Source organism: Tachyglossus aculeatus, chromosome 12, assembly GCF_015852505.1.
Source record: "Tachyglossus aculeatus isolate mTacAcu1 chromosome 12, mTacAcu1.pri, whole genome shotgun sequence".
Lineage (NCBI taxonomy): Eukaryota > Metazoa > Chordata > Mammalia > Monotremata > Tachyglossidae > Tachyglossus > Tachyglossus aculeatus.
The window spans coordinates 43,153,143-43,177,604 of NC_052077.1; the positions used below are offsets into that span (position 1 = coordinate 43,153,143).

Sequence of the window (24,462 nt, forward strand, 5' to 3'; positions counted from 1 at the left end):
CTGACAAGTGGAGGTGCCTGGATTAGAACCCACAACCTCTGACTCCCAAGCCCGGGCTCTTTCCTCTGAGCCGCGCTGCTTCTCTGAAGCTTGCATCTACCCCAGTGCTTAGCACGTAGTAAGTGCCTAATTCATGCATTCAATCGTATTTATTGAGCGCTTACTGTGTGCAAGAGCACTGGACTAAGCGCTTGGGAAGTATAAGTTGGCAACATATAGAGACGGTCCCTACCCAACAGCGGGCTCACAGGCTAGAAGACTAATAAATACCCTAATTTGGGTAAATGTGATTATCACCTATTGAGCGGCCATCGTGCGCCGAGAATTACAGAGAAGTATTGCAGAGAAGAGCACGGCCTTGGGGGTCAGAGGTCATGGGTTCAAATCCCGGCTCCGCCACCCGTCGGCTGTGTGACTTTGGGCAAGTCACGTCACTTCTCTGTGCCTCAGTTCCCTCATCTGTCAAATGGGGATGAAGACTGGGAGCCCCCCGGGGGACAAGCTGATCACCTTGTATCTACCCCAGCGCTTAGAACAGTGCTTGGCACGTAGTAAGCGCTTAACAAATTCATTCAATCGTATTTATATATGTATATATGTATATATATACTGTATATATGTATATATGTTTGTACATATTTATTACTCTTTATTTATTTATTTTACTTGTACATATCTATTCTATTTATTTTTTTTTGTTAGTATGTTTGGTTTTGTTGTCTGTCTCCCCCTTTTAGACTGTGAGCCCACTGTTGGGTAGGGACCGTCTCTGTATGTTGCCAACTTGTGCTTCCCAAGCGCTTAGTACAGTGCTCTGCACACAGTAAGTGCTCAATAAATACTATTGATTGATTGATTGAGCGCTCACTATGTGCAGAGCACTGTACTAAGCGCTTGGGAAGTATACCATCATCATTGTTATTATTATTATCAGCTCTTGGGAAAAATATAGTAGAATTGGAAGACAGTTGTAGAATTGGAAGCAAATACGATTTGAAGACAAGGTGACTGCCCTCAAGCAGTTTGCAATAATAATAATAATAATAATAATAATAACGATAATAATGATAATAATAATAATAATGTTGGTATTTGTTAAGCACTTACTATGTGCAAAGCACACAGACTCTGCCCCTCTCTAGACTTTAAGCTCGTTGCAGGCAGGGAACGTGTCTGCCAGCTCTGTTGTACTCTTCCAAGTGCTTAGCACAGTGCTGTGCACGCTGTAGGTGCTTAGTAAATACCGTTGATTGATCGATTGATAAAATTACAGGGAGGTAGAGTAGCAGACTACAGAAAATACCTACCTAAAAACTGTGAGGAAGTGTGTGAATTTTAGGCGCTACGCAGTAAGCGCTCAATAAATACGATTGAATGATTGAATGAATGTGGAAATGTTCGAGTGGCGGGTTTTTTTAATGTGAAGCAGCGCGGCTCAGTGGAAAGAGCGCAGGCCTTGGGAGCCAGAGGTCGTGGGTTCTAATCCTGCCTCTGCCACTTCTCTGCTGGGTGACCTTGGGCAAGTCACTTCATTTCTCTGTGCCTCAGTTCCCTCATCTGTAGCCTGGGAATGAAGACTGTGAGCCCCACGTGGGACAACCTGATTACGTTGTGTCTACGTTGTGGGCAGGGAACGTGTCTACCAACTCTGTTGTATTGTACTCTCACCGAGAGCTCAGTACAGTGTTCTGCATGCAAAAAAAATAAAAAAAATAGCATTTATTAAGCGCTTACTATGTGCAAAGTACTGTTCTAAGCGCTGGGGAGGTTACAAGGTGATCAGGTTGTCCCACGGGGGGCTCACAGTCTTCATCCCCATTTTCCAGATGAGGGAACTGAGGCCCAGAGAAGTGAAGCGACTCGCCCAAAGTCACACAGCTGGCAATTGGCAGAGCTGGGATTTGAACCCATGACCTCTGACTCCAAAGCCTGGGCTCTTTCCACTGAGCCACGCTGCTTCTCTATAATAATAGCATTTATTAAGCACTTACTATGTACAAAGCACTGGGGAGGTTACAAGGTGATGAGGTTGTCCCACGGGAGGACCACAGTCTTCATCCCCATTTTACAGCTGAGGGAACTGAGGCCCGGAGAAGTGAAGTGACTTGCCCAAAGTCACACAGCTGATAAGTGGCAGAGCCGGGATTTGAACCCATGACCTCTGACTCCAAAGCCCGGGCTCTTTCCACTGAGCCGCGCTGCTTCTGCAGCGAAAGGCAAAAGGGGGAACGTGTCTGTCAACTCTGTTGTATTGTACTCTCCTGAGAGCTCAGTACAGTGTTCTGCACGCAAAAGGCGCTCCATAAATACCATTGATTGATCTGGGTTTCTGTCAACCTGATCCGGCGCTTAGAACGGTGCTTTGCACATAGTAAGCATCATCATCAATCGTATTTATTGAGCGCTTACTATGTGCAGAGCACTGTACTAAGCGCTTGGGAAGTGCAAATTGGCAACATATAGAGACGGTCCCTACCCAACAGTGGGCTCACAGTCTAAAAGGGGGAGACAGAGAACAAAACCAAACATACTAACAAAATAAAATGAATAGAATAGATATGTACAAATAAATAAATAGAGTAATAACTATGTACAAACATACATACGTATATACAGGTAAGCTTTATTAAGCGCTTAATAAATGCCATTTAGACTTTTAGACTGTGAGCCCACTTTTAGACTTGTGAGCCCACTGTTGGGTAGGGACTGTCTCTATATGTTGCCAACTTGGACTTCCCAAGCGCTTAGTCCAGTGCTCTGCACACAGTAGGCGCTCAATAAATACGATTGATTGGTTGATTATTATTATTATCATGATGGTGTGGTCTGGTGGAAACCACCCGTGCGGTCTCCATGCGTTCTCCGTGCAGTTTCCGTGCGGTGTCCGCATTCTCCGTGCGGTCTCCGTGCGGTCTCCGTGTGGCCTCCTCATTCTCGGAGAGGTCTCCGTGTGGTCCCTGCATTTTCCGTGACCTCTTTGCATCCGTGATGCGGTCTCCGGGCAATCCCCGGGTGGTCTGTGCATTTTCCGTGACCTCTTTGCATCCGTGATGCGGTCTCCGGGCAGTCCCCGTGAGGCCTCTGCATCCTCCGTGCGGTCTCCGTGCGGTCTCTGGGTGGTCTCTGTGCTGTCTCCACCTTCTCTGTGCGGTTCCCAAGTTGTCTCCATGCTGCTTCCATTATTATTATTATTATTCCCAAGTTGTCTCCATGCTGCTTCCATTATTATTATTATTATTATTATTATTAATGGCATTTATTAAGCGCTTACTATGTGCAAAGCACTGTTCTAAGCGCTGGGGAGGTTACAAGGTGATCAGGTTGTCCCACGGGGGGCTCACAGTCTTCACCCCCATTTTATAGGTGAGGTTCCATGCCACGGCAGAGAATTTGTGGATTAATGGAGCTTGCCCCCGCCCCCCAACCCCTGGCCTGTCATCCCCATTGGTGACCGACCAGTAATAATAATAATAATAATAATAATAATAATAATGGCATTTATTAAGCGCTCAGTGGAAAGAGCCCGGGCTTTGGAGTCAGAGGTCATGGGATCAAATTCCGGCTCTGCCAGTTGGCAGCTGTGTGACTTTGGGTAAGTCACTTCACTTCTCTGGGCCTCAACTCCCTCATCTGGAAAATGGGCATTAAGACTGTGAGCCCCACGTGGGACAACCCGATCACCTTGTAACCCCCCCAGCGCTTAGAAAAGTGCTGTGCACATAGTAAGCACTTAATAAATGTTATTATTATTATTATTATTATTATTATTTTACTTTTACTCCCGGCCCATCTGTGGCCCCAGAGCCAGGGCGTGTTGTGCAAAGTGCTGTGCAGAAGCCCGGGGTGGAGCTTTGGCGGCCAATTTGAGAAGCAGCGTGGCTCAGTGGAAAGAGCCCGGAGTCAGAGGTCATGGGTTCAAATCCCGGCTCAGCAATTGTCAGCTGTGTGACTTTGGGCAAGTCACTTAACTTCTCTGGACCTCAGTTACCTCATCTGTAAAATGGGAATTAAGACTGTGAGCCCCCCCATGGGACAACCTGATCACCTTGTAACCTCCCCAGCGCTTAGAACAGTGTTTTGCACATAGTAAGCGCTTAATAATAAATACTATCATTATAAGAGCCCAGACTTGGGAGCCATAGGGCATGGGTTCTCTTCCTCCCTTCAAGGCCCTACTGAGAGCTCACCTCCTCCAGGAGGCCTTCCCAGACTGAGCCCCTTCCTTCCTCTCCCCCTCGTCCCCCTCTCCATCCCCCCCGCCTTACCTCCTTCCCTTCCCCACAGCACCTGTATATATGGATATATGTTTGTACATATTTATTACCCTATTTATTTATTTATTTATTTTACTTGTACCTATCTATTCTATTTATTTTATTGTGTTAGTATGTTTGGTTTTGTTCTCTGTCTCCCCCTTTTAGACTGTGAGCCCACTGTTGGGTAGGGACTGTCTCTAGATGTTGCCAATTTGTACTTCCCAAGCGCTTAGTACAGTGCTCTGCACAAAGTAAGCCCTCAATAAATACGATTGATGATGATGATTCCCCCGTGGGACAACCCGATCACCTTGTATCCTCCCCAGCGCTTAGAACAGTGCTTTGCACATAGTAAGTGCTTAATAATAATAATAATGATGGCATTTATTAAGCGCTTACTATGTGCAAGCACTGTTCTAAGCACTGGGGAGGATACAAGATGCTCGGGTTGTCCCATGTGGGGCTCACAATCTTAATCCCCATTTTCCAGATGAGGTAACTGAAGCACAGAGAATAATAATAATAATAATAATAATAATAATGGCATTTATTAAGCTCTTACTATGTGCAAAGCACTGTTCGAAGTGCTGGGGGGATACAAGGTGATCAGGTTGTCCCACAGGGGGCTCATAGTCAATCCCCATTTTACAGATGAGGGAACTGAGGCCCAGAGAAGTGAAGTGACTTGCCCCAAGTCACACAGCTGACAGTTGGCAGAGCTGGGATTTGAACCCATGACCTCTGACTCCAAAGCCCGGGCTCTTTTCCACTGAGCCACTTGCCCAAAGTCACACAGCTGACAAGCGGCGGAGCTTAGCAAATACCATCATTATTATTATAGTAGGCGCTTAATACTATTCTTCTTATTATTATCTTCTAGACTGTGAGCCCACTGTTGGGTGGGGACCGTCTTTAGATGTTGCCAACTTGGACTTCCCAAGCGCTTAGTACAGTGCTCTGCACGCAGTAGGCGCTCAATAAATACGATTGAATGAATGAATATATGTTGCCAATTTGTACTTCCGAAGCGCTTAGTCCAGTGCTCTGCACACAGTAGGCGCTCAATAAATACGATTGAATGAGTGAATGAATGAATATATGTTGCCAACTTGTACTTCCCAAGCGCTTAGTACAGTGCTGTGCACACGGTAAGCGCTCAATAAATACGATTGAATGATTGAATGAATGAATGAATGAATGAATGAATGAATGAATGAATGATTATGAACGTGCCGGCTCAACGACGAAGTCACCAAGCAGGCCGCGGGGCGGCGTTGCCATGGCGACCGGGAGGGGGCTGGAGCGCGCTGGCCAATGGGGGATCGAGGTGGGCGGGGCTAGAGAGCGCGCCGACCAATGAGGGGTCGGGTGGCGCGCCGACCAATGGGGAGCCGAGGGGGCACGGCTGCCCCGCACACCGGCCAATGGGCGCGCCGGGGGGGGGCGGGGCAGGCCCGCGCGTTGGCCAATGGGCGGGCTCAGGCTGCGCGCCCGGATGGCCCCGCGCGGGGGATGCTGGGTAAGGCCGCGGGGGGTGTCGGGGTTGCGGTGACGTAATGGAGCTCGCGCGCCTAAAGGCCTGGGGGGGAGGGGCGGCTCTGGTTTGGGGGCTGGGAAGCCGCAAGGCCTAGTGGGTAAATCCCGCCCCTGGGGGTCACAAGGTCATAATCAGCATCATCGTAATGCTATTTAATAATAATAATGGCGTTTATTAAGCGCTTACTAGGTGCCAAGCACTGTTCTAAGCGCTGGGGAGGTTACAAGGTGATCAGGTTGTCCCACGTGGGGCACCCAGTCTTCATCCCCATTTGACAGATGAGGGAACTGAGGCCCAGAGAAGTGAAGTGGCTTGCCCAGAGTCACCCAGCTGGCAGTTGGCAGAGCTGGGATTTGAACACGTGACCTCTGACTCCAAATAATAATAATGGTAGCATGTATTAAGTGCCTACTCTGTGCAAAGCACTGTTCTAAGCGCTGGAGAGGTTACAACGTGATCACGTTGTCCCACGGGGGGCTCACAGTCTTAATCCCCATTTTACAGATGAGGGAACTGAGGCTCAGAGAAGGTAAGTGACTTGCCCAAGTTCACACAGCAGACATAATAATAATGATGGAATTTATTAAGCGCTTACTATGTGCCAAGCACTGTTCTAAGCGCTAGGGGGGTTACAAGGTGATCAGGTTGTCCCACGGGGGGCTCATGGTCTTAATCCCCATTTGACAGATGAGGGAACTGAGGCCCAGAGAAGTGACGTGACTTGCCCAAAGTCACACAGCTGGCAATTGGCGGAGCCGGGATTTGAACCCGTGACCTCTGACTCCAAATAATAATAACAATAATGATAGCATTTATTAAGCGCTTACTATGTGCCAAGCACTGTTCTACGCACTGGGGAGGTTACAAAGGTTGTCCCACGGGGGGCTCACAGTCTTAATCCCCATTTTACAGATGAGGTAACTGAGCCCAAAGCCCGGGCTCTTTCCCCTGAGCCACGCTGTTTCTCATTGTTAAGTGCTTACTCTAATAATAATGATGATGATGGCATTTATTAAGCGTTTACTATGTGCAAAGCACTGTTCTAAGCACTGGGGAGGATACAAGGTGATCAGGTTGTCCCACGTGGGGCTCACAGTCTTCATCCCCATTTTATAGATGAGGGAACTAAGGCACAAAGAAGCAGCGTGGCTCAGTGGAAAGAGCGCGGGCTTGGGAGTCAGAGGTCATGGGTTCTAATTCCGACTCTGCCACATGTCTGCTGTGTGATTTTGGGCAAGTTACTTCCCTTTTCCGTGCCTCAGTGACCTCATCTGTAACATGGGGATTAAGACTGTGAGCCCCACGTGGGATGATGTGATCACCTTGTATATCCCCCCCCCCACCCCAGCGCTTAGAACAGTGCTTGGCACATAGTAAGCGCTTAACAAATGCCATCCTTATGATTAAGTGATTGGCCCCAAGTCACCCAGCTGACAAGCAGCAGAGCCAGGATTAGAACCCATGACCTTGGGCTCATTCATTCAGTCGTATTGAGTGCTTACTGTGTGCAGAGCACTATACTAAGCGCTTGGGAAGTCCAAGTTGGCAACATATAGAGACAGTCCCTACCCAACAGTGGGCTCACCATTCATTCATTCATTCATTTAATCGTATTTATTGAGCATTTACTGTGTGCAGAGCACTGTACTGAGCACTTGGGAAGTCCAAGTTGGCAACATATAGAGACGGTCCCTACCTAACAGTGGGCTCACCATTCATTCATTCATTCGTATTTATTGAGTGCTTACTGTGTGCAGAGCACTGGACTGAGCACTTGGGAAGTCCAAGTTGGCAACATATAGAGACGGTCCCTACCCAACAGTGGGCTCACCATTCATTCATTCAATCGTATTTATTGAGCGCTTACTGTGTGCAGAGCACTGTACTAAGCGCTTGGGAAGTCCAAGTCGGCAACATATAGAGACGGTCCCTACCCAACAGTGGGCTCACCATTCATTCATTCATTCATGCAATCGTATTTATTGAACGCTTACTATGTGCAGAGCACTGTACTGAGCGCTTGGGAAGTCCAAGTCGGCAACATACAGAGACGGTCCCTACCCAACAGTGGGGTCACCATTCATTCATTCAATTGTATTTATTGAGCGCTTACTGTGTGCAGAGCACTGTACTGAGCACTTGGGAAGTACAAGTTGGCAACATATAGAGACGGTCCCTACTCAACAGTGGGCTCACCATTCATTCATTCAGTCGTATTTATTGAGCGCTTACTGTGTGCAGAGCACTGTACTGAGCGCTTGGGAAGTCCAACTTGGCAACATATAGAGACGGTCCGTACTCAACAGTGGGCTCACCATTCATTCATTCAGTCGTATTTATTGAGCGCTTACTGTGTGCAGAGCACTGTACTGAGCGCTTGGGAAGTCCAACTTGGCAACATATAGAGACGGTCCCTACCCAACAGTGGGCTCACCAGAGACCTGGGGTCTATCACCGTCCCCTGGGCTGCTGTGTGACCCGGGGCAGGCCGCTCAACCTCTCTGGGCCTCCGTTTCCATCTCTCAAATCGCACCTCCAGCCTCTCCCTCGCAGCAGGGAGGGTCAGATGAGATCACTGCCTTGCAAGCGCATTTTGGAGAAACGGAAGCGTCGTCGCACATATTCGGGATGGATTTATTTTAGAGGCGGGAAGGAAAACAGCGAGAGGCGTTGAGGATAACGGGCTGTAATCGTTGTGGTGTTTGTTAAGCACCGACTCTGTGCCGGGCACAGTACTAAGCGCCGGGGACGATACAAGGTGATCAGGTTGTCCCACGTGGGGCTCCCAGCCTCAATCCCCGTTTTACAGATGAGGCAACTGAGGCCCAGAGAAGTGAAGTGACTTGCCCGAGGTCACAATCAATCAATCAATCGTATTTATTGAGCGCTTACTGTGTGCAGAGCACTGGACTAAGCGCTTGGGAAGTACAAGTTGGCAACATATAGAGACAGTCCCTACCCAACAGTGGGCTCTCCGTCGCATCCACTCACGACAGTAAGTCACCCAGGCACAAGAATCATTCATTCATTCATTTAATCGTATTTATTGAGCGCTTACTGTGTGCAGAGCACTGGACTAAGCGCTTGGGAAGTACAAGTTAATGGCACTTATTAAGCGCGTGACAGACAGGACCCCCCCGCCCCCCCGCTTCTAGACTGTGAGCCCGCTCTTGGGTAGGGACTGTCTCTTTATGTTGCCAACTTGGACTTCCCAAGCGCTTAGTACAGTGCTCTGCACACAGTAAGCGCTCAATAAATATGATTGATTGATTGACTCAATAATAATAATACTAATGATGGCATTTATTAAGCGCTTACTATGTGCACTGTTCTAAGCGCTGAGGAGGTTACAGGGTGATCAGGTTGTCCCACAGGGGCTCACAGTCTTAATCCCCACTTTCCAGATGAGGTAACTGAGGCCCAGAGAATCAATCAATCGTATTTATTGAGCGCTTACTGCGTGCAGAGCACTGTACTAAGCGCTTGGGAAGTCCAAGTTGGCAACATATAGAGACAGTCCCTGCCCAACAGCGGGCTCACAGTCTAGAAGAGTGGGCTCAAACTCACACAGCTGACAATTGGCAGAGCCGGCGCCGGGAGAGTCGGGAATAGGGGGATGCACCTCCCCGGGACCCCCACAAAACACCAACCGGGACGGCCGAGAGCGGAGAACCCAGGCCCAAGTGTGTTGATTTTTATTTCTCAGCAGGGTCCGGAGCCGGGATTTGAACCCATGACCTCTGACTCCAAAGCCCGGGCTCTTTCCACTGAGCCACGCTGCTTCTCTAGTCACGCGGCTGACAGTCAGATCAGACGCAGGCAGGCCCTGTCCCTCAAGGGCAGTAGAGTCAATCAATCAATCAATCAATCAATTGTATTTATTGAGCGCTTACTGTGTGCAGAGCACTGTACTAAGCGCTTGGGAAGTCCAAGTTGGCAACATAGAGGGACGGTCCCTACCCAACAGCGGGCTCACAGTCTAGAGTTGGGGAAGGATGGGGAGCAGGGTATATGTATATATGTTTGTACATATTTATTACTCTATTTTACTTGTACATATCTATTCTATTTTATTTTGTTAGTGTGTTTGGTTTTGTTCTCTGTCTCCCCCTTTTAGACTGTGAGCCCACTGTTGGGTAGGGACTGTCTCTTTATGTTGCCAATTTGTTCTTCCGAAGCGCTTAGTACAGTGCTCTGCACATAGTAAGCGCTCAATAAATACGATCGATGATGATGATGATGATGATGATCCCCAGCCTGGCTCAGTGGAAAGAGCCCGGGCTTTGGAGTCAGAGGTCATGGGTTCAAATCCCGGCCCCGCCACTTGTCAGCTGGGTGACCTTGGGCAAGCCACTTCACTTCTCTGGGCCTCAGTTCCCTCATCTGTAAAATGGGGATGAAGACCGTGACGTGGGACAACCCGATCACCTTGTATCCCCCCAGCGCTTCGAACAGTGCTTTGCACATAGTAAGCGCTTAACACATACCATCGTTATTATTATTATTATTATCCCCATTTCACAGAGGAGGAAACAGGCGCAGAGCGGTTCAAATGACTTGTCCAAGGTCACGCAGCAGGCAAGGGCAGAGCTGTGGCTGGAATCTGGGTCTCCCGGCTCCCGGATCCGGGCATTTTTTCTGACGGCCTCTTGTCTTTCCCCCAGGTGATGTTTCGCCAATCAGCATGTCTCCCATCAGCCAGTCTCAGTTTATCCCGCTCGGAGAAATCCTCTGCCTGGCCATCTCATCCATGAACTCCGCGCGGAAGCCCGTCACCCAGGAAGCCCTCATGGAGCACCTGACCACCTGCTTCCCAGGTGACCAAACTTTGGCAGCGGGCACCTCGCCGGTCGGCGGGCACTAGGCAGGGAGGCGGGGAGGCCACTGAGAATGGGAACGCAAGTGGGCCGAACTCTGGTCTTATTATTATAATAATAATAGTAATAATGGCATTTGTTAGGGCTGGGAGGCCAACGAGAATGGGAACGCAAGTGGGCTGAACTCTGGTCTTATTATAATAATAATAGTAATAATGGCATTTATTAGGGCGGGGAGGCCAACGAGAATGGGAACGCAAGTGGGCTGAACTGTGGTCTTGTTATAATAATAATAGTAATAATGGCATTTATTAGGGCGGGGAGGCCAACGAGAATAGGAACGCAAGTGGGCCGAACTCTGGTCTTATAATAATAATAATAATAATAATAATAATAATAATAATAATAATAATGGCATTTATTAGGGCGGGGAGGCCAACGAGAATGGGAACACAAGTGGGCTGAACTCTGGTCTGATAATAATAATAATAATAATAATAATAATAATAATAATAATAATAATAATGGCATTTATTAGGGCGGGGAGGCCAACAAGAGTGGGAATGCAAGTGGGCCGAACTCTGGTCTTATAATAATAATAACAGTAATAATAATGGCATTTTTTAGGGCGGGGAGGCCAACGAGAGTGGGAACGCAAGTGGACCGAACTCTGGTCTTATTATAATAATAATAATGGCATTTATTAGGGCGGGGAGGCCAACGAGAATGGGATAATAGCATTTATTAGGGCAGGGAGGCCACTGAGAATGGGAACGCAAGTGGGCCGAACTCTGGTCTTATTATAATAATAATAATAATAATAATAATGGCATTTGTTAGGGCGGGGAGGCCAACGAGAATGGGAACGCAAGTGGGCCGAACTCTGGTCTTATTATAATAATAATAGTAATAATGGCATTTATTAGGGCGGGGAGGCCAATGAGAATGGGAACACAAGTGGGTCGAACTCTGGTCTTATAATAATAATAATGATAACAATAATAATAATAACAACAATAGCATTTATTAGGGCAGGGAGGCCAACGAGAATGGGAACGCAAGTGGGCCGAACTCTGGTCTTATTATAATAATAATAATAATAATAATAATAATAATGGCATTTATTAGGGCTGGGAGGCCAACGAGAATGGGAACGCAAGTGGGCCGAACTGTGGTGTTGTTATAGTAATAATAGTAATAATGGCATTTATTAGGGCAGGGAGGCCAACGAGAATGGGAACGCACGTGGGCCGAACTCTGGTCTTATAATAATAATCATCATCATCATCATCATCATCATAATGGCATTTATTAGGGCGGGGAGGCCAGCGAGAATGGGAACGGAAGTGGGCCGAACTCTGGTCTTATTATAATAATGATAGTAATAATGGCATTTATTAGGGTGGGGAGGCCAACGAGAATGGGAACGCAAGTGGGCCGAACTCTGGTCTTATTATAATAATAATAGTAATAATGGCATTTATTAGAGCGGGGAGGCCAGTGAGAGTGGGAATGCAAGTGGGCCGAACTCTGGACTTATTATAATAGTAATAATAATAATAATGGCATTTATTAGGGCGGGGAGGCCAACGAGAATGGGAACGCAAGTGGGCCGAACTCTGGTCTTATAATAATAATAATAATAATAGTAATAATAATAATAATAATAATAATAGCATTTATTAGGGCGGGGAGGCCAACGAGAATGGGAATGCAAATGGGCCGAACTCTGGTCTTATAATAATAATAATAAAAATAATGGCATTTATTAGGGCGGGGAGGCCAACGAGAATGGGAACGCAAGTCGGCCGAACTCTGGTCTTGTTATAATAATAATTGTAATAATGGCATTTATTAAGCGCTTACTATGTGCTTAGTAATAATAATAATAATGATGGTATTTATTAAGCGCTTACTATGTGCAAAGCACTCTTAAGCTTAGTATGTTTAGTATGTTTGGTTTTGTTCTCTGTCTCCCCCTTTTAGATTGTGAGCCCACTGTTGGGTAGGGACCGTCTCTATATGTTGCCATCTTGTACTTCCCAAGCGCTTAGTACAGTGCTCTGCACACAGTAAGCACTCAATAAATACGATTGATTGATTGATTAAGCTTAAGAGTGCTTTGCACATTGTGCGAAGAGTGCTTAAGAGTGCTTAATCTTAAGCACTCTTAAACTAGAGAAGCAGCGTGGCTCAGTGGAAAGAGCCCGGGCTTTGGGGTCAGAGGTCATGGGTTCAAATCCCGGCCCCACCACTTGTCAGCTGGGTGACTCTGGGCAAGTCACTTCGCTTCTCTGGGCCTCAGTTCCTTCATCTGTCAAATGGGGATGAAGACTGTGAGCCCCCCCATGGGACAACCTGATAATAATAATATAATAATAATAATAATAATAATAATAATGGCCCCACGAGGGACAGGGACTGTATCCAACCCGATTAACTCGTATCCACCCTGGCGCTTAGAACAGTGCCTGGCACATAGTAAGCGCTTAACGAATACCATCATTAGTACTATTATTATTCTCTGGACCTCAGTTATCTCATCTGTAAGATGGTGGATTGGGACCGTGAGCCCCACGAGTGACAGGGACTGTATCTAACCCGATTAGCTTGTATCCACCCCGGCGCTTAGAACAGTGCCTGGCACATAGTAAGCGCTTAACAAATACCATCATTAGTACTATTATTATTCTCTGGGCCTCAGTTATCACATCTGTAAGATGGAGGATTGGAACCATGAGCCCCACGAGTGACAGGGACTGTATCTAACCCGATTAGCTTGTATCCACCCCGGCGCTTAGAACAGTGCCTGGCACATAGTAAGCGCTTAACGAATACCGTCATTTGTACTATTATTATTCTCTGGACCTCAGTTATCTCATCTGTAAGATGGTGGATCGGGACCGTGAGTCCCACGAGGGATAGGGACTGTGTCCAACTCGATTAACTCGTATCCACCCCGGCGCTTAGAACAGTGCCTGGTACATAGTAAGCGCTTAACGAATACCATCATTAGTACTATTATTATTCTCTGGGCCTCAGTTACCTCATCTGTAAGGTGGTGGATCGGGACCGTGAGCCCCACTAGGGACGGGGACTGTGTCCAACTCGATTAACTCGTATCCACCCCGGCGCTTAGAACAGTGCCTGGCACATAGTAAGTGCTTAACGAATGCCATCATTAGTACTATTATTATTCTCTGGACCTCAGTTATCTCATCTGTAAGATGGTGGATCGGGACCGTGAGCCCCACGAGGGACAGAGACTGTGTCCAACCCGATTAACTCGTATCCACTCCGGCGCTTAGAACAGTGCCTGGCACATAGTAAGCGCTTAACGAATACCATCATTAGTACTATTATTATTCTCTGGACCTCAGTTATCTCATCTGTAAGATGGTGGATCGGGACCGTGAGCCCCACAAGGGACGGGGACTGTGTCCAACTCGATTAACTCGTATCCACCCCGGCGCTTAGAACAGTGCCTGGCACATGGTAAACGCTTAACGAATACCATCATTAGTACTATTATTATTCTCTGACCCTCAGTTATCTCATCTGTAAGATGGTGGATCGGGACCATGAGCCCCACGAGGGACAGGGACTGTGTCCAACTCGATTAACTCGTATCCACCCCGGCGCTTAGAACAGTGCCTGGCACATAGTAAGCGCTTAACGAATGCCATCATTAGTACTATTATTATTCTCTGGACCTCAGTTATCTCATCTGTAAGGTGGTGGATCGGGACCGTGAGCCCCACGAGTGACAGGGACTGTGTCCAACTCGATTAACTCGTATCCACCCCGGCGCTTAGAACAGTGCCTGGCACGTAGTAAGCGCTTAACGAATACCATCTTTAGTACTATTATTATTCCCTGGGCCTCAGTTATCTGTCAGATGGTGGATCGGGACCGTGAGCCTCACAAGGGGCAGGGACTGCGTCCAACCCGATTAGCTCGTATCCACCCCGGCCTGGCGCGTAGTAAGCGCTTAAGAAACACTGCTGCCAGTGTTACGATCAATCAATCGTATTTATTGAGTGCTTACCGTGTGCAGAGCACTGTACGAAGCGCTTGGGAAGTACAAGTTGGCAGCATAACAAAACAAAACAATAACAACAAAACATATTAACAGAATAACACTTGTAACTTCCCCAGCGCTTAGAACAGTGCTTTGCACATAGTAAGCGCTTAATAAATGCCCTCATTATTATTATTATGTGAGGGAGCCGGGATTAGACCTCACGACCTTCCCCCCGCCTTACCTCCTTCCCTTCCCCCCAGCACCGGTACATATGTTTGTCCGTATTCATTACTGTATTTATTGATTTATTTTACTTGTACCTATCTATTCTCTTTATTTTCTTTTGCTAATATGTTTGGCGTTGTTCTCCGTCTCCCCCTTCTCGACTGTGAGCCCGCCGTTGGGTAGGGGCCGTCTCTAGATGTTGCCAACTTGTAATAATAATGTCGGTATTTGTTAAGCGCTTACTATCACCATCATCAACCATCATCAATCGTATTTACTGAGCGCTTACTATGCGCAGAGCACTGGACTAAGCGCTTGGGAACTACAAACTGGCAACATCTAGAGACAGTCCCTACCCAACAGCGGGCTCCCAGTCGAAAAGGGGGAGACGGAGAACAGAACCAAGCGTACTAACAAAATAAAATAAATAGGATAGATATGTACAAGTGTATATCCATCTATACAGGTGCTGTGGGGAAGGGAAGGAGGTAAGATGGGGGGGGATGGAGAGGGGGAGAGGAAGGAAGGGGCTCAGTCTGGGAAGGCCTCCTGGAGGAGGTGAGCTCTCAGCGGGGACTTTACTGTGCGCAAAGCGCTGTTCTGCTGCGGCCTTCGACTTGTGCCGTGCTGTGTTGCAGGGGTCCCGACGCCCAGCCCCGACATCCTGCGCCACACGCTGAACATGCTCGTCCGGGAGCGCAAGGTGTACCCGACGCCCGACGGCTACTTCGTCGTCACCCCGCAGACGCACTTCATCACCCCCTCCCTCCTCCGCGCCAACAGTAAGTGGTACCACCTGGACGAGCGCCTGCCCGAGCGGGCCGGCCGGGGCCCCTCGCCGCAGCCGGGCCCGGGGCCCGCGGCGGGCCCCGCGCCCGGGCTGCGCGAGCGGCCCGGCCCCAAGGCCCACTGCGACGCCTGTCACTGCTGCCGCGAGGAGCTCCACGGGGCTCACGCCTCCACCCTGCAGCGCCGGGCCGCCAAGGAGCCCGCCTTCTTCGGCGTCGGCGGGGGCATCCCGGCCCCGCCGCTCGGCCCCGCGCCCGACCGGCCCAAGGCGGAGGCCCCGTCCAAGCCCAAGGACGGCGGCGGCGGCGGCGGCGGCGGCCTCGCCCCCGAGAAGCCCTCCAAGAAGTTCGGGCTGAAGCTGTTCCGCCTGAGCTTCAAGAAGGACAAGGCCAAGCAGCTGGCCAACTTCTCGGCGCAGTTCCCGCCGCAGGAGTGGCCCCTGAGGGACGAGGACGCGCCCACGGCCATCCCGCGCGAGGTGGAGGTGGAGATCATCCGCCGCATCAACCCCAGCCTGACGGTGGAGAACATCGGGCGGCACACGGCCCTCATGAAGAAGCTGGAGGAGGAGAAGGCCCAGCGCAGCCGGGCCGGCTCCTCGGCGCCCGGCGGGGCCCGCGGCAAGCGGGGCCGCAGCCACCGCAAGGCCCACGGGAAGGCCCGCTCCCACAGCAAGTCCCGGCTGTCGCGCGGGGACCGCTCCGACGGCTCCCGGCTGGACCACCGCCCGGCGCCGGGGGAGCGGGACTCGGACCCCGGCGACCCCCGCGACGGCGGCTGCCCGCCGCACGGGCCCTGCGCCCCCTTCCCCGCCACCCCCGAGTGGGACGTGTCCGGGGAGCTGGCCAAGCGGCGGACGGAAGTGCCCTTCCCCGAGCCCTCGCGGGGCAGCGGCGTCCACCACCACCACCACCACCACCACCACCAGCACCAGCACCACCACCACGCCAAGGTGCACCGGAGCCACAGCCACACGCAGGACCGCCGGTCCCGCCACGAGCGGCCCGGCCGAGCCAAGGAGCGCTCCCGCTCCATGGACAACGCCCAGGGCCCGCTCGGGCCCGCCGACCCGGGCCCCGACGAGGACGGGGCCGAGGCCGGCCGGCGGGGCGACCCGGCCTCCGGCCCGCCGGCCGGGGCCGCCCCCGACGGCCCGCTGAGGCCGGGCCTGGCCCGCGCCCACGGGCCCGCCGCCGGCTACCCGGAGTCGCCCGGGTCCGGCGGCCCCGGGGAGGCCGGCGGGCCCCCGGAGCCCACCCGCCCCGGCCCGCACGCCAAGCCCGGCCTCGGCCCGGCCGTCCCCGCCGTGGCCGACGACTACTTCCAGTGCGGGGCGGCCGGCGAGGCGGGACTCCCCGCGGCCCCGGCGCCGGGCCGGGACCCCCGCCGAGGGGCCGGCCGCCGACGGGGCCAAGAAGCCGGGCGGCCCCGACAGGCCGCCCCAGCGGCCGGAGGGCCGGGGCGGGTCCCCCGGGGGCCCCCCGGGGCCCGGCCCGGCCCCCGACGCCTTCGTCAACGGCCCGGCCGGCGGCGAGTCGGGCGGCCTGGACAAGCGGAAAGAAGTCTTCAGCAAGGACACCCTGTTCCGCCCCCCGCCCGGCCCGGCCCTGCCCCTCGGCGGCTACCACAAGCCCGGGCCCCCCGACGCCCCCGTCCCCGCCCGGGGGGAGAAGCCGGAGCCGGCCCCCGCGCCCGCCCCGCGGCCCGCCGAGCCGGCCGGGAAGCCGGAGGCCTCGTTCGACTACTACAACGTGTCGGACGACGACGAGGACGAGGACTCGGAGGACGGGGGCGGCGGGGGGGCCCGGCCCCCGGCGGCGGAGGAGAAGGGCCGGCGGGGCGGGGGCGGCGGCGGCGTGGGCACCATGCAGTGGCTCCTGGAGCGGGAGAAGGAGCGGGACCTGCAGCGCAAGTTCGAGAAGAACCTGACCCTGCTGGCGCCCAAGGAGGCCGACGGCATCGGCCAGCAGCGGGCCACGCACTCGGCCCGGCTGGACAGCATGGACAGCAGCAGCATCACCGTAGACAGCGGCTTCAACTCCCCACGGTATCGCGGGGGGCCGGGCGGGCGGGCGGGGGTCCGGGGGGGACGCTCCTCTAACCCCCGGGACGCCGGCTGCGGGCGGGTAGGCCGGTCCCGCGGTCTCCTACGGCCGCTCGGCTGTGCGACGTGGGTCGAAATAATAACGACGATGGCATCTATTATCAATCAATCAATCAATCAATCGTTCGTATTGATTGAGCGCTTACTGTGTGCAGAGCACTGGACGAAGCGCTTGGGAGGTACAAGCTGGCAACGTACAGAAGAAGCGGCGCGGCTCAGTGGAAAGAGCCCGGGCTTTGGAGTCAGAGGCCGTGGGTTCAAATCCCGGCTCCTCCGCTCGTCAGCTGTGTGACTTGGGGCGAGTCGCTTCACTTCTCTGGGCCTCAGTTACCTCATCTGGAAAATGGGGATTAACACCGTGGGCCCCACGGGGGGGGGGACCTGATCGCCTTGTAAATTCCCCAGCGCTTAGAACAGTGCTCTGCACATAGTAAGCGCTTAATAAATGCCATTATTATTATTATTATAGCATCTAGAGACAGTCCCTACCCAACAGTGGGCTCGCAGTCTAGAAGGGGGAGACAGGGAACAAAACCAAACATACTAACAAAATAAAATAAATAGAATAGATAGGTACAACATCATCATCATCAATCGTATTTATTGATCGCTTACTATGTGCAGAGCACTGTACTAAGCGCTTGGGAAGTACAAATTGGCAACATATAGAGACAGTCCCTGCCCAACAGTGGGCTCACAGTCTAAAAGAAGACTGTGCTTCTTAGGCGCTTATCCGTGCAACGCACTGTTCCAAGCGCCGGGGAGGTTACAAGGCAATCAGGTTGTCCCACGGGGGGCTCCCAGTCTTCATCCCTATCTTACAGATGAGGTCACTGAGGCCCAGAGAAGTGAGGTGACTCGCCCAAAGGCACACAGCTAAGCGGCGGAGGCGGGATTTGAACCCCTGACCTCTGACTCCAAAGCCCGGGCTCTTTCCACTGAGCCCCGCTCCTTCCTCTCCCCGCCGTCCAGGCCGGCTGGGGGACCCCGGGCCGGTCAGAGAACTTAATCATCATCATCAATCGTATTTATTGAGCACTTACTATGTGCAGAGCACTGTACTAAGCGCTTGGGAAGTACAAATTGGCAACATATAGAGACGGTCCCTACCCAACAGTGGGCTCACAGTCTAAAAGAACTTAATGCCCTAAACATAGGAAACCAGTCACTCAGACAGTCCGTTGTATCTTTTGAGCGCATACTGTGTGCCGAGCGCTGTACTGAGCGCTTGGGAGAGGACACTAGAACAATGTAAACAGACACGTCCCCTGCCCGTAATGAACTTACGGCCTAGAGCGGGAGACAGATGTTGAATTAATTAAGTCATTTCATTCGCTCAGTCATATTTAGTACAGTGCTAAGCGCTTAGTACAATCAATCAATCAATCGTATTTATTGAGCGCTTACTGTGTGCAGAGCACTGTACTAAGCGCTTGGGAAGTACTAGCTGGCAACATAGTACAGCGCTGTGCACACAGTAACGCTCAATACATAGGATTGATTGATATTTAGTGAGCGTTTACCGTGTGCAGGGCATGTACTGAGCGCTTGGGAGAGTTCAGTACAGCAGGAAACAGTCACACGCCTCGTCCACAGCAGGCTGACGGGCTAGAGTGGGGGAGACGGACATCAATATAAATTAATAAAATGACAGATAGGTACGTAAGTGCCGTGGGGCTGGGAAGGGGGAGAAATAAAGGGAGCAAATCAGGGCGCCACAGAAGGGAGTGGAAGAAAATAATAATAATAATAATAATAATAATAGCATTTATTAAGCGCTTTCTATGTGCAAAGCACTGTTCTAAGCTCCGGGGAGGTTACAAAGTGATCAGGTTCTCCCACTGGGGGCTCACAGTCTTCATCCCCGTTTAAAGATGAGGTAACTGAGGCCCAGAGAAGCGAAGTGACTTGCCCAAAGTCACCCAGCTGACAATTGGCGGAGCCGAGATTTGAACCCATGACCTCGGACTCCAAAGCCCGGGCTCTTTCCACTGAGCCGCGCTGGTTCAGTCAGGGAAGGCCTCTTGGAGGAGATTCATTCATTCATTCAATCAGTCGTATTTATTGAGCGCTTACTGTGTGCAGAGCACTGGACTAAGCGCTTGGGAAGTCCAAGTTGGCAACATCTAGAGACGGTCCCTACCCAACAGTGGACTCACAGTCTAGAAGGGGGAGACAGAGTACAAAACAGAACATATTAACAAAATAAAATAAGTAGAATAAATATGTACAAGTAAAATAATGAATGATTAGAGGAATAAATACGTACAAACATATATACAGGTGCTGTGGGGTACCCTTCCGCGGTGCATAGAACAGTGCCTGGCATATAGTAAGCGTTTAACAAATACCATCCTTATTAGACAATCAATCAATCAATCATATTTATTGAGCGCTTACTGTGTGCAGAGCACTGTACTAAGCACTTGGGAAGTCCAAGTTGGCAACATCTAGAGACGGTCCCTACCCAACAGTGGGCTCACAGTCTAGAAGTGGGAGACAGAGAACAAAACAGAACATATTAACAAAATAAAATAAGTAGAATAAATATGTACAAGTAAAATAATGAATGATTAGAGTAATAAATACGTACAAACATATATACGTATATACAGGTGCTGTGGGGTACCCTCCCGCGGTGCTTAGAACAGTGCCTGGCATATAGTAAGCGTTTAACAAATACCATCGTTATTAGACAATCAATCAATCAATCATATTTATTGAGCGCTTACTGTGTGCAGAGCACTGTACTAAGCACTTGGGAAGTACAAGTTGGCTACATATAGAGACGGTCCCTACCCAACAGTGGGCTCACAGTCTAGAAGAGGGAGACAGAGAACAAAACCAAAACATATTAACAAAATAAAATAAGTAGAATAAATATGTACAAGTAAAATAATGAATGATTAGAGTAATAAATACGTACAAACATATATACGTGTATATACAGGTGCTGTGGGGTACCCACCCGCGGTGCTTAGAACAGTGCCTGGCACATAGTAAGCGTTTAACAAATACCATCGTTATTTAGACAATCAATCAATCAATCATATTTATTGAGCGCCTACTGTGTGCAGAGCACTGTACTAAGCGCTTGGGAAGTACAAGTTGGCTACATATAGAGACGGTCCCTACCCAACAGTGGGCTCACAGTCTAGAAGAGGGAGACAGAGAACAAAACCAAAACATATTAACAAAATAAAATAAGTAGAATAAATATGTACAAGTAAAATAATGAATGATTAGAGTAATAAATACGTACAAACATATATACGTGTATATACAGGTGCTGTGGGGTACCCACCCGCGGTGCTTAGAACAGTGCCTGGCACATAGTAAGCGTTTAACAAATACCATCGTTATTTAGACAATCAATCAATCAATCATATTTATTGAGCGCCTACTGTGTGCAGAGCACTGTACTAAGCGCTTGGGAAGTCCAAGTTGGCAACATATAGAGACGGTCCCTACCCGACAGTGGGCTCACAGTCTAGAAGGACAAGCAGTGTAGCCTAACGGGTAGAGCTCGGGCCCGGGAGTAAGAAGGACCTGGGTTCTAATCCCGGCTCCACCACTACTTGTCTGCAGTGCGAACTTGGGCAAGTCACTTAACCTTCTCTGTGCCTCAGTTCCCTCACCTGTACAATGGGGATTATTCATTCATTCATTCAGTCGTATTTATTGAGCGCTTACTGTGTGCAGAGCACTGGACTAAGCGCTTGGGAAGTCCAAGTTGGCAACATCTAGAGATGGTCCCTACCCAACAGCGGGCTCACAGTCTAGAAGGGGGAGACAGACAACAAAACAGAACATATTAACAAAATAAAATAAATAGAATAAATATGTACAAATAAAATAAATAGAGTAATAAATACCTACAGACATCTATACATATATATCCATTCGTTCATTCAATCGTATTTATTGAGCGCTTACTGGGTGCAGAGCACTGGAGATGGGGGAGAGTCATCGTCTGTCGGATTTCGTTCCAGGCCCGAGACGGGGGGTGGGCGAGGGTTCGGCGGCCGGATAGACGAGACGGCGGCCCAATCAGTCAGTCGTATTTATTGAGCGCTTACTATGTGCAGAGCACTGTACTAAGCGCTTGGGAAGTACAAATTGGCAACATATAGAGACGGTCCCTACCCAACAGTGGGCTCACAGTCTAAAAGACTGTGAGTAGCTTGGCGTTAGAGAATCAATCAATCAATCAATCGTATTTATTGAGCGCTTAATGTGTGCAGAGCACTGGACTAAGCGCTTGGGAAGTCCAAGTTGGCCGCATATAGAGACGGTCCCTACCCGACAGCGGGCTCAGAGAAGCCAAGCGTGCCGACTGGGTCAGAGGGGGCGAGGCGATGGACGGCTTTAAAGCCGACGGCGGGGAGTTCGATGCGGAGGCCGGTGGGCCACCACCGGAGGTTCTTGAGGAGTGGGGAAACCCGGACTGACAAGCGCTTAGTACAGTGCTTTGCACACAGTGAGCGCTCAATGAATACGATTGATTGATTTGGGGGACAAAATGATCCGGGCAGCGGAGTGAAGCGTGGACCGGAGTGGGGAGAGACAGGAGGCAGGGAGGTCAGCAAGGAGGCCGAGACAAGTGAGCACTCAACAAATATCATAATATAATCTCAGCCCCTTCCTTCCTCTCCCCCTCGTCCCCCTCTCCATCCCCCCCATCTTACCTCCTTCCCTTCCCCACAGCACCTGTATATATGTTTGTGCATATTTATTACTCTATTTATGTATTTATTTTACTTGTACATATCTATTCTATTTCTTTTATTTTGTTGGTATATTTGGTTTTGTTCTCTGTCCCCCCCTTTTAGACTGTGAGCCCACTGTTGGGTAGGGACTGTCTCTAGATGTTGCCAACTTGTACTTCCCAAGCGCTTAGTCCAGTGCTCTGCACATAGTAAGCGCTCAATAAATACGATTGATGATGATGATGATAATCTCTAAAGTAGGGGTGAAACTCTGGCCTTCCAGGCAGGTCGGGTGACCCCAGGTCGGTTACTGAACCACTCTGGGCCTCAATGTCCTCACCTGAAGCAGCATGGCTCGGTGGAAATAATAATAATAATAATAATAATAATAATAATAATAATAATAATAACATTTGTTAAGCGCTTACTATGTGCAAAGCACTGTTCTAAGCGCCGGGGAGGGTGCAAGGTGATCAGGTTGTTCCACGGGGGGCTCACAGTTTTCATCCCCAGTTTCCAGCTGGGGGAACCGAGGCACAGAGAAGCTAAGTGATTTGCCCCAAGTCACTCAGCTGACAAGTGGCGGAGCCGGGATTTGAACCCATGACCTCTGACTCCCAAGCCCGGGCTCTTTCCACTGAGCCACGCTGCTTCTCTAATGCGATTGAATGAATTAATGGGGAGGTTACAAGGCGGTCAGGTTGTCCCACGGGGGGCTCAGAGTCTTCACCCCCATTTTACAGATGAAGGAACTGAGGCCCAGAGAAGTGAAGTGACTTGCCCCAAGTCACCCAGCTGACAAGTGGCGGAGCCGGGATTTGAACCCATGACCTCTGACTCCCAAGCCCGGGCTCTTTCCACTGAGCCACGCTGCTTCTCTAATGCGATTGAATGAATGAATGGGGAGGTTACAAGGTGGTCAGGTTGTCCCACCGGGGGGGGGGGGGGGGGGGGGGGTCAAAGTCTTCATCCCCATTTTACAGATGAAGGAACTGAGGCCCAGAGAAGTGAAGTGACTTGCCCCAAGTCACCCAGCTGACAAGTGGCGTAGCCGGGATTCGAACCCATGACCTCTGACTCCCAAGCCCGGGCTCTTTCCACTGAGCCACGCTACTTCTCTAATGCGATTGAATGAATGAATGGGGAGGTTACAAGGCGGTCAGGTTGTCCCACGGGGGGCTCAGAGTCTTCACCCCCATTTTACAGATGAAGGAACTGAGGCCCAGAGAAGTGAAGTGACTTGCCCCAAGTCACCCAGCTGACAAGTGGCAGAGCGGAATTTGAACCCATGACCCCTGACTCCAAAGCCCGGGCTCTTTCCACTGAGCCCCGCTGTTTCTCTAAGAGCCCAGGCTTGCGACTCCGAGGTCAATCATATTTCAATCAATCGTATTTATTGAGCACTTACTTTGTGCAGAGCACTGTACTAAGCGCTAGCACAGGTCGAGGGTTCTAATCCCGTCTCTGCCACTTGTCTGCTGGGTGACCTTGGGCAAGTCACTTCTCTGGGCCTCAATTCCCTCATCTGTAAAATGGGGATGAAGTCCGTGAGCCTCGGGTGGGACAACCTGATTACCCTCTATCTACCCCAGCGCTTAGAACAGTGCTTGGCACATAGTAAGCGCTTAACAAATACCACTATTATTATTATTATTATTATCATCTGTAAAATGGAGAGAATAATCTCTGTCCTGCCCCTCAGCCCCGACACTGTCTCTCAGGGCTGCTTTGAGGACAACGCTGGATAAATCCAGAGAAAGCATAATTGTCATCATCATCATCATCATCAATCGTATTTATTGAGCGCTTACTGTGTGCAGAGCACTGCACTAAGCGCTTAGTCATCATTATTATTCGCTTAGTCATCATTATTATTCCTCTTAATACTCTTTGCCAACACACCCAATGGTATTTATTAATTGGGAAGCAGCGTGGCTCAGTGGAAAAGAGCCCGGGCTTTGGAGTCCGAGGTCATGGGTTCAAACCCCGGCTCCGCCAATT

General features: G+C 50.4%; 1 protein-coding gene across 1 annotated transcript in view; it reads left to right on the forward strand.

The window, feature by feature from the left end:
• The window catches only part of STOX2 (storkhead box 2), a 41,137-nt gene that overhangs the window by 13,716 nt on the left and 2,959 nt on the right, over nucleotides 1-24,462 (forward strand). The window contains exons 2-4 of the mRNA XM_038755068.1: nucleotides 10,458-10,610; nucleotides 15,498-16,993; nucleotides 17,040-17,695. Coding sequence (XP_038610996.1) covers nucleotides 10,458-10,610; nucleotides 15,498-16,993; nucleotides 17,040-17,695 — 2,305 coding nt within the window. The remainder of the gene's footprint in view (nucleotides 1-10,457; nucleotides 10,611-15,497; nucleotides 16,994-17,039; nucleotides 17,696-24,462) is intronic.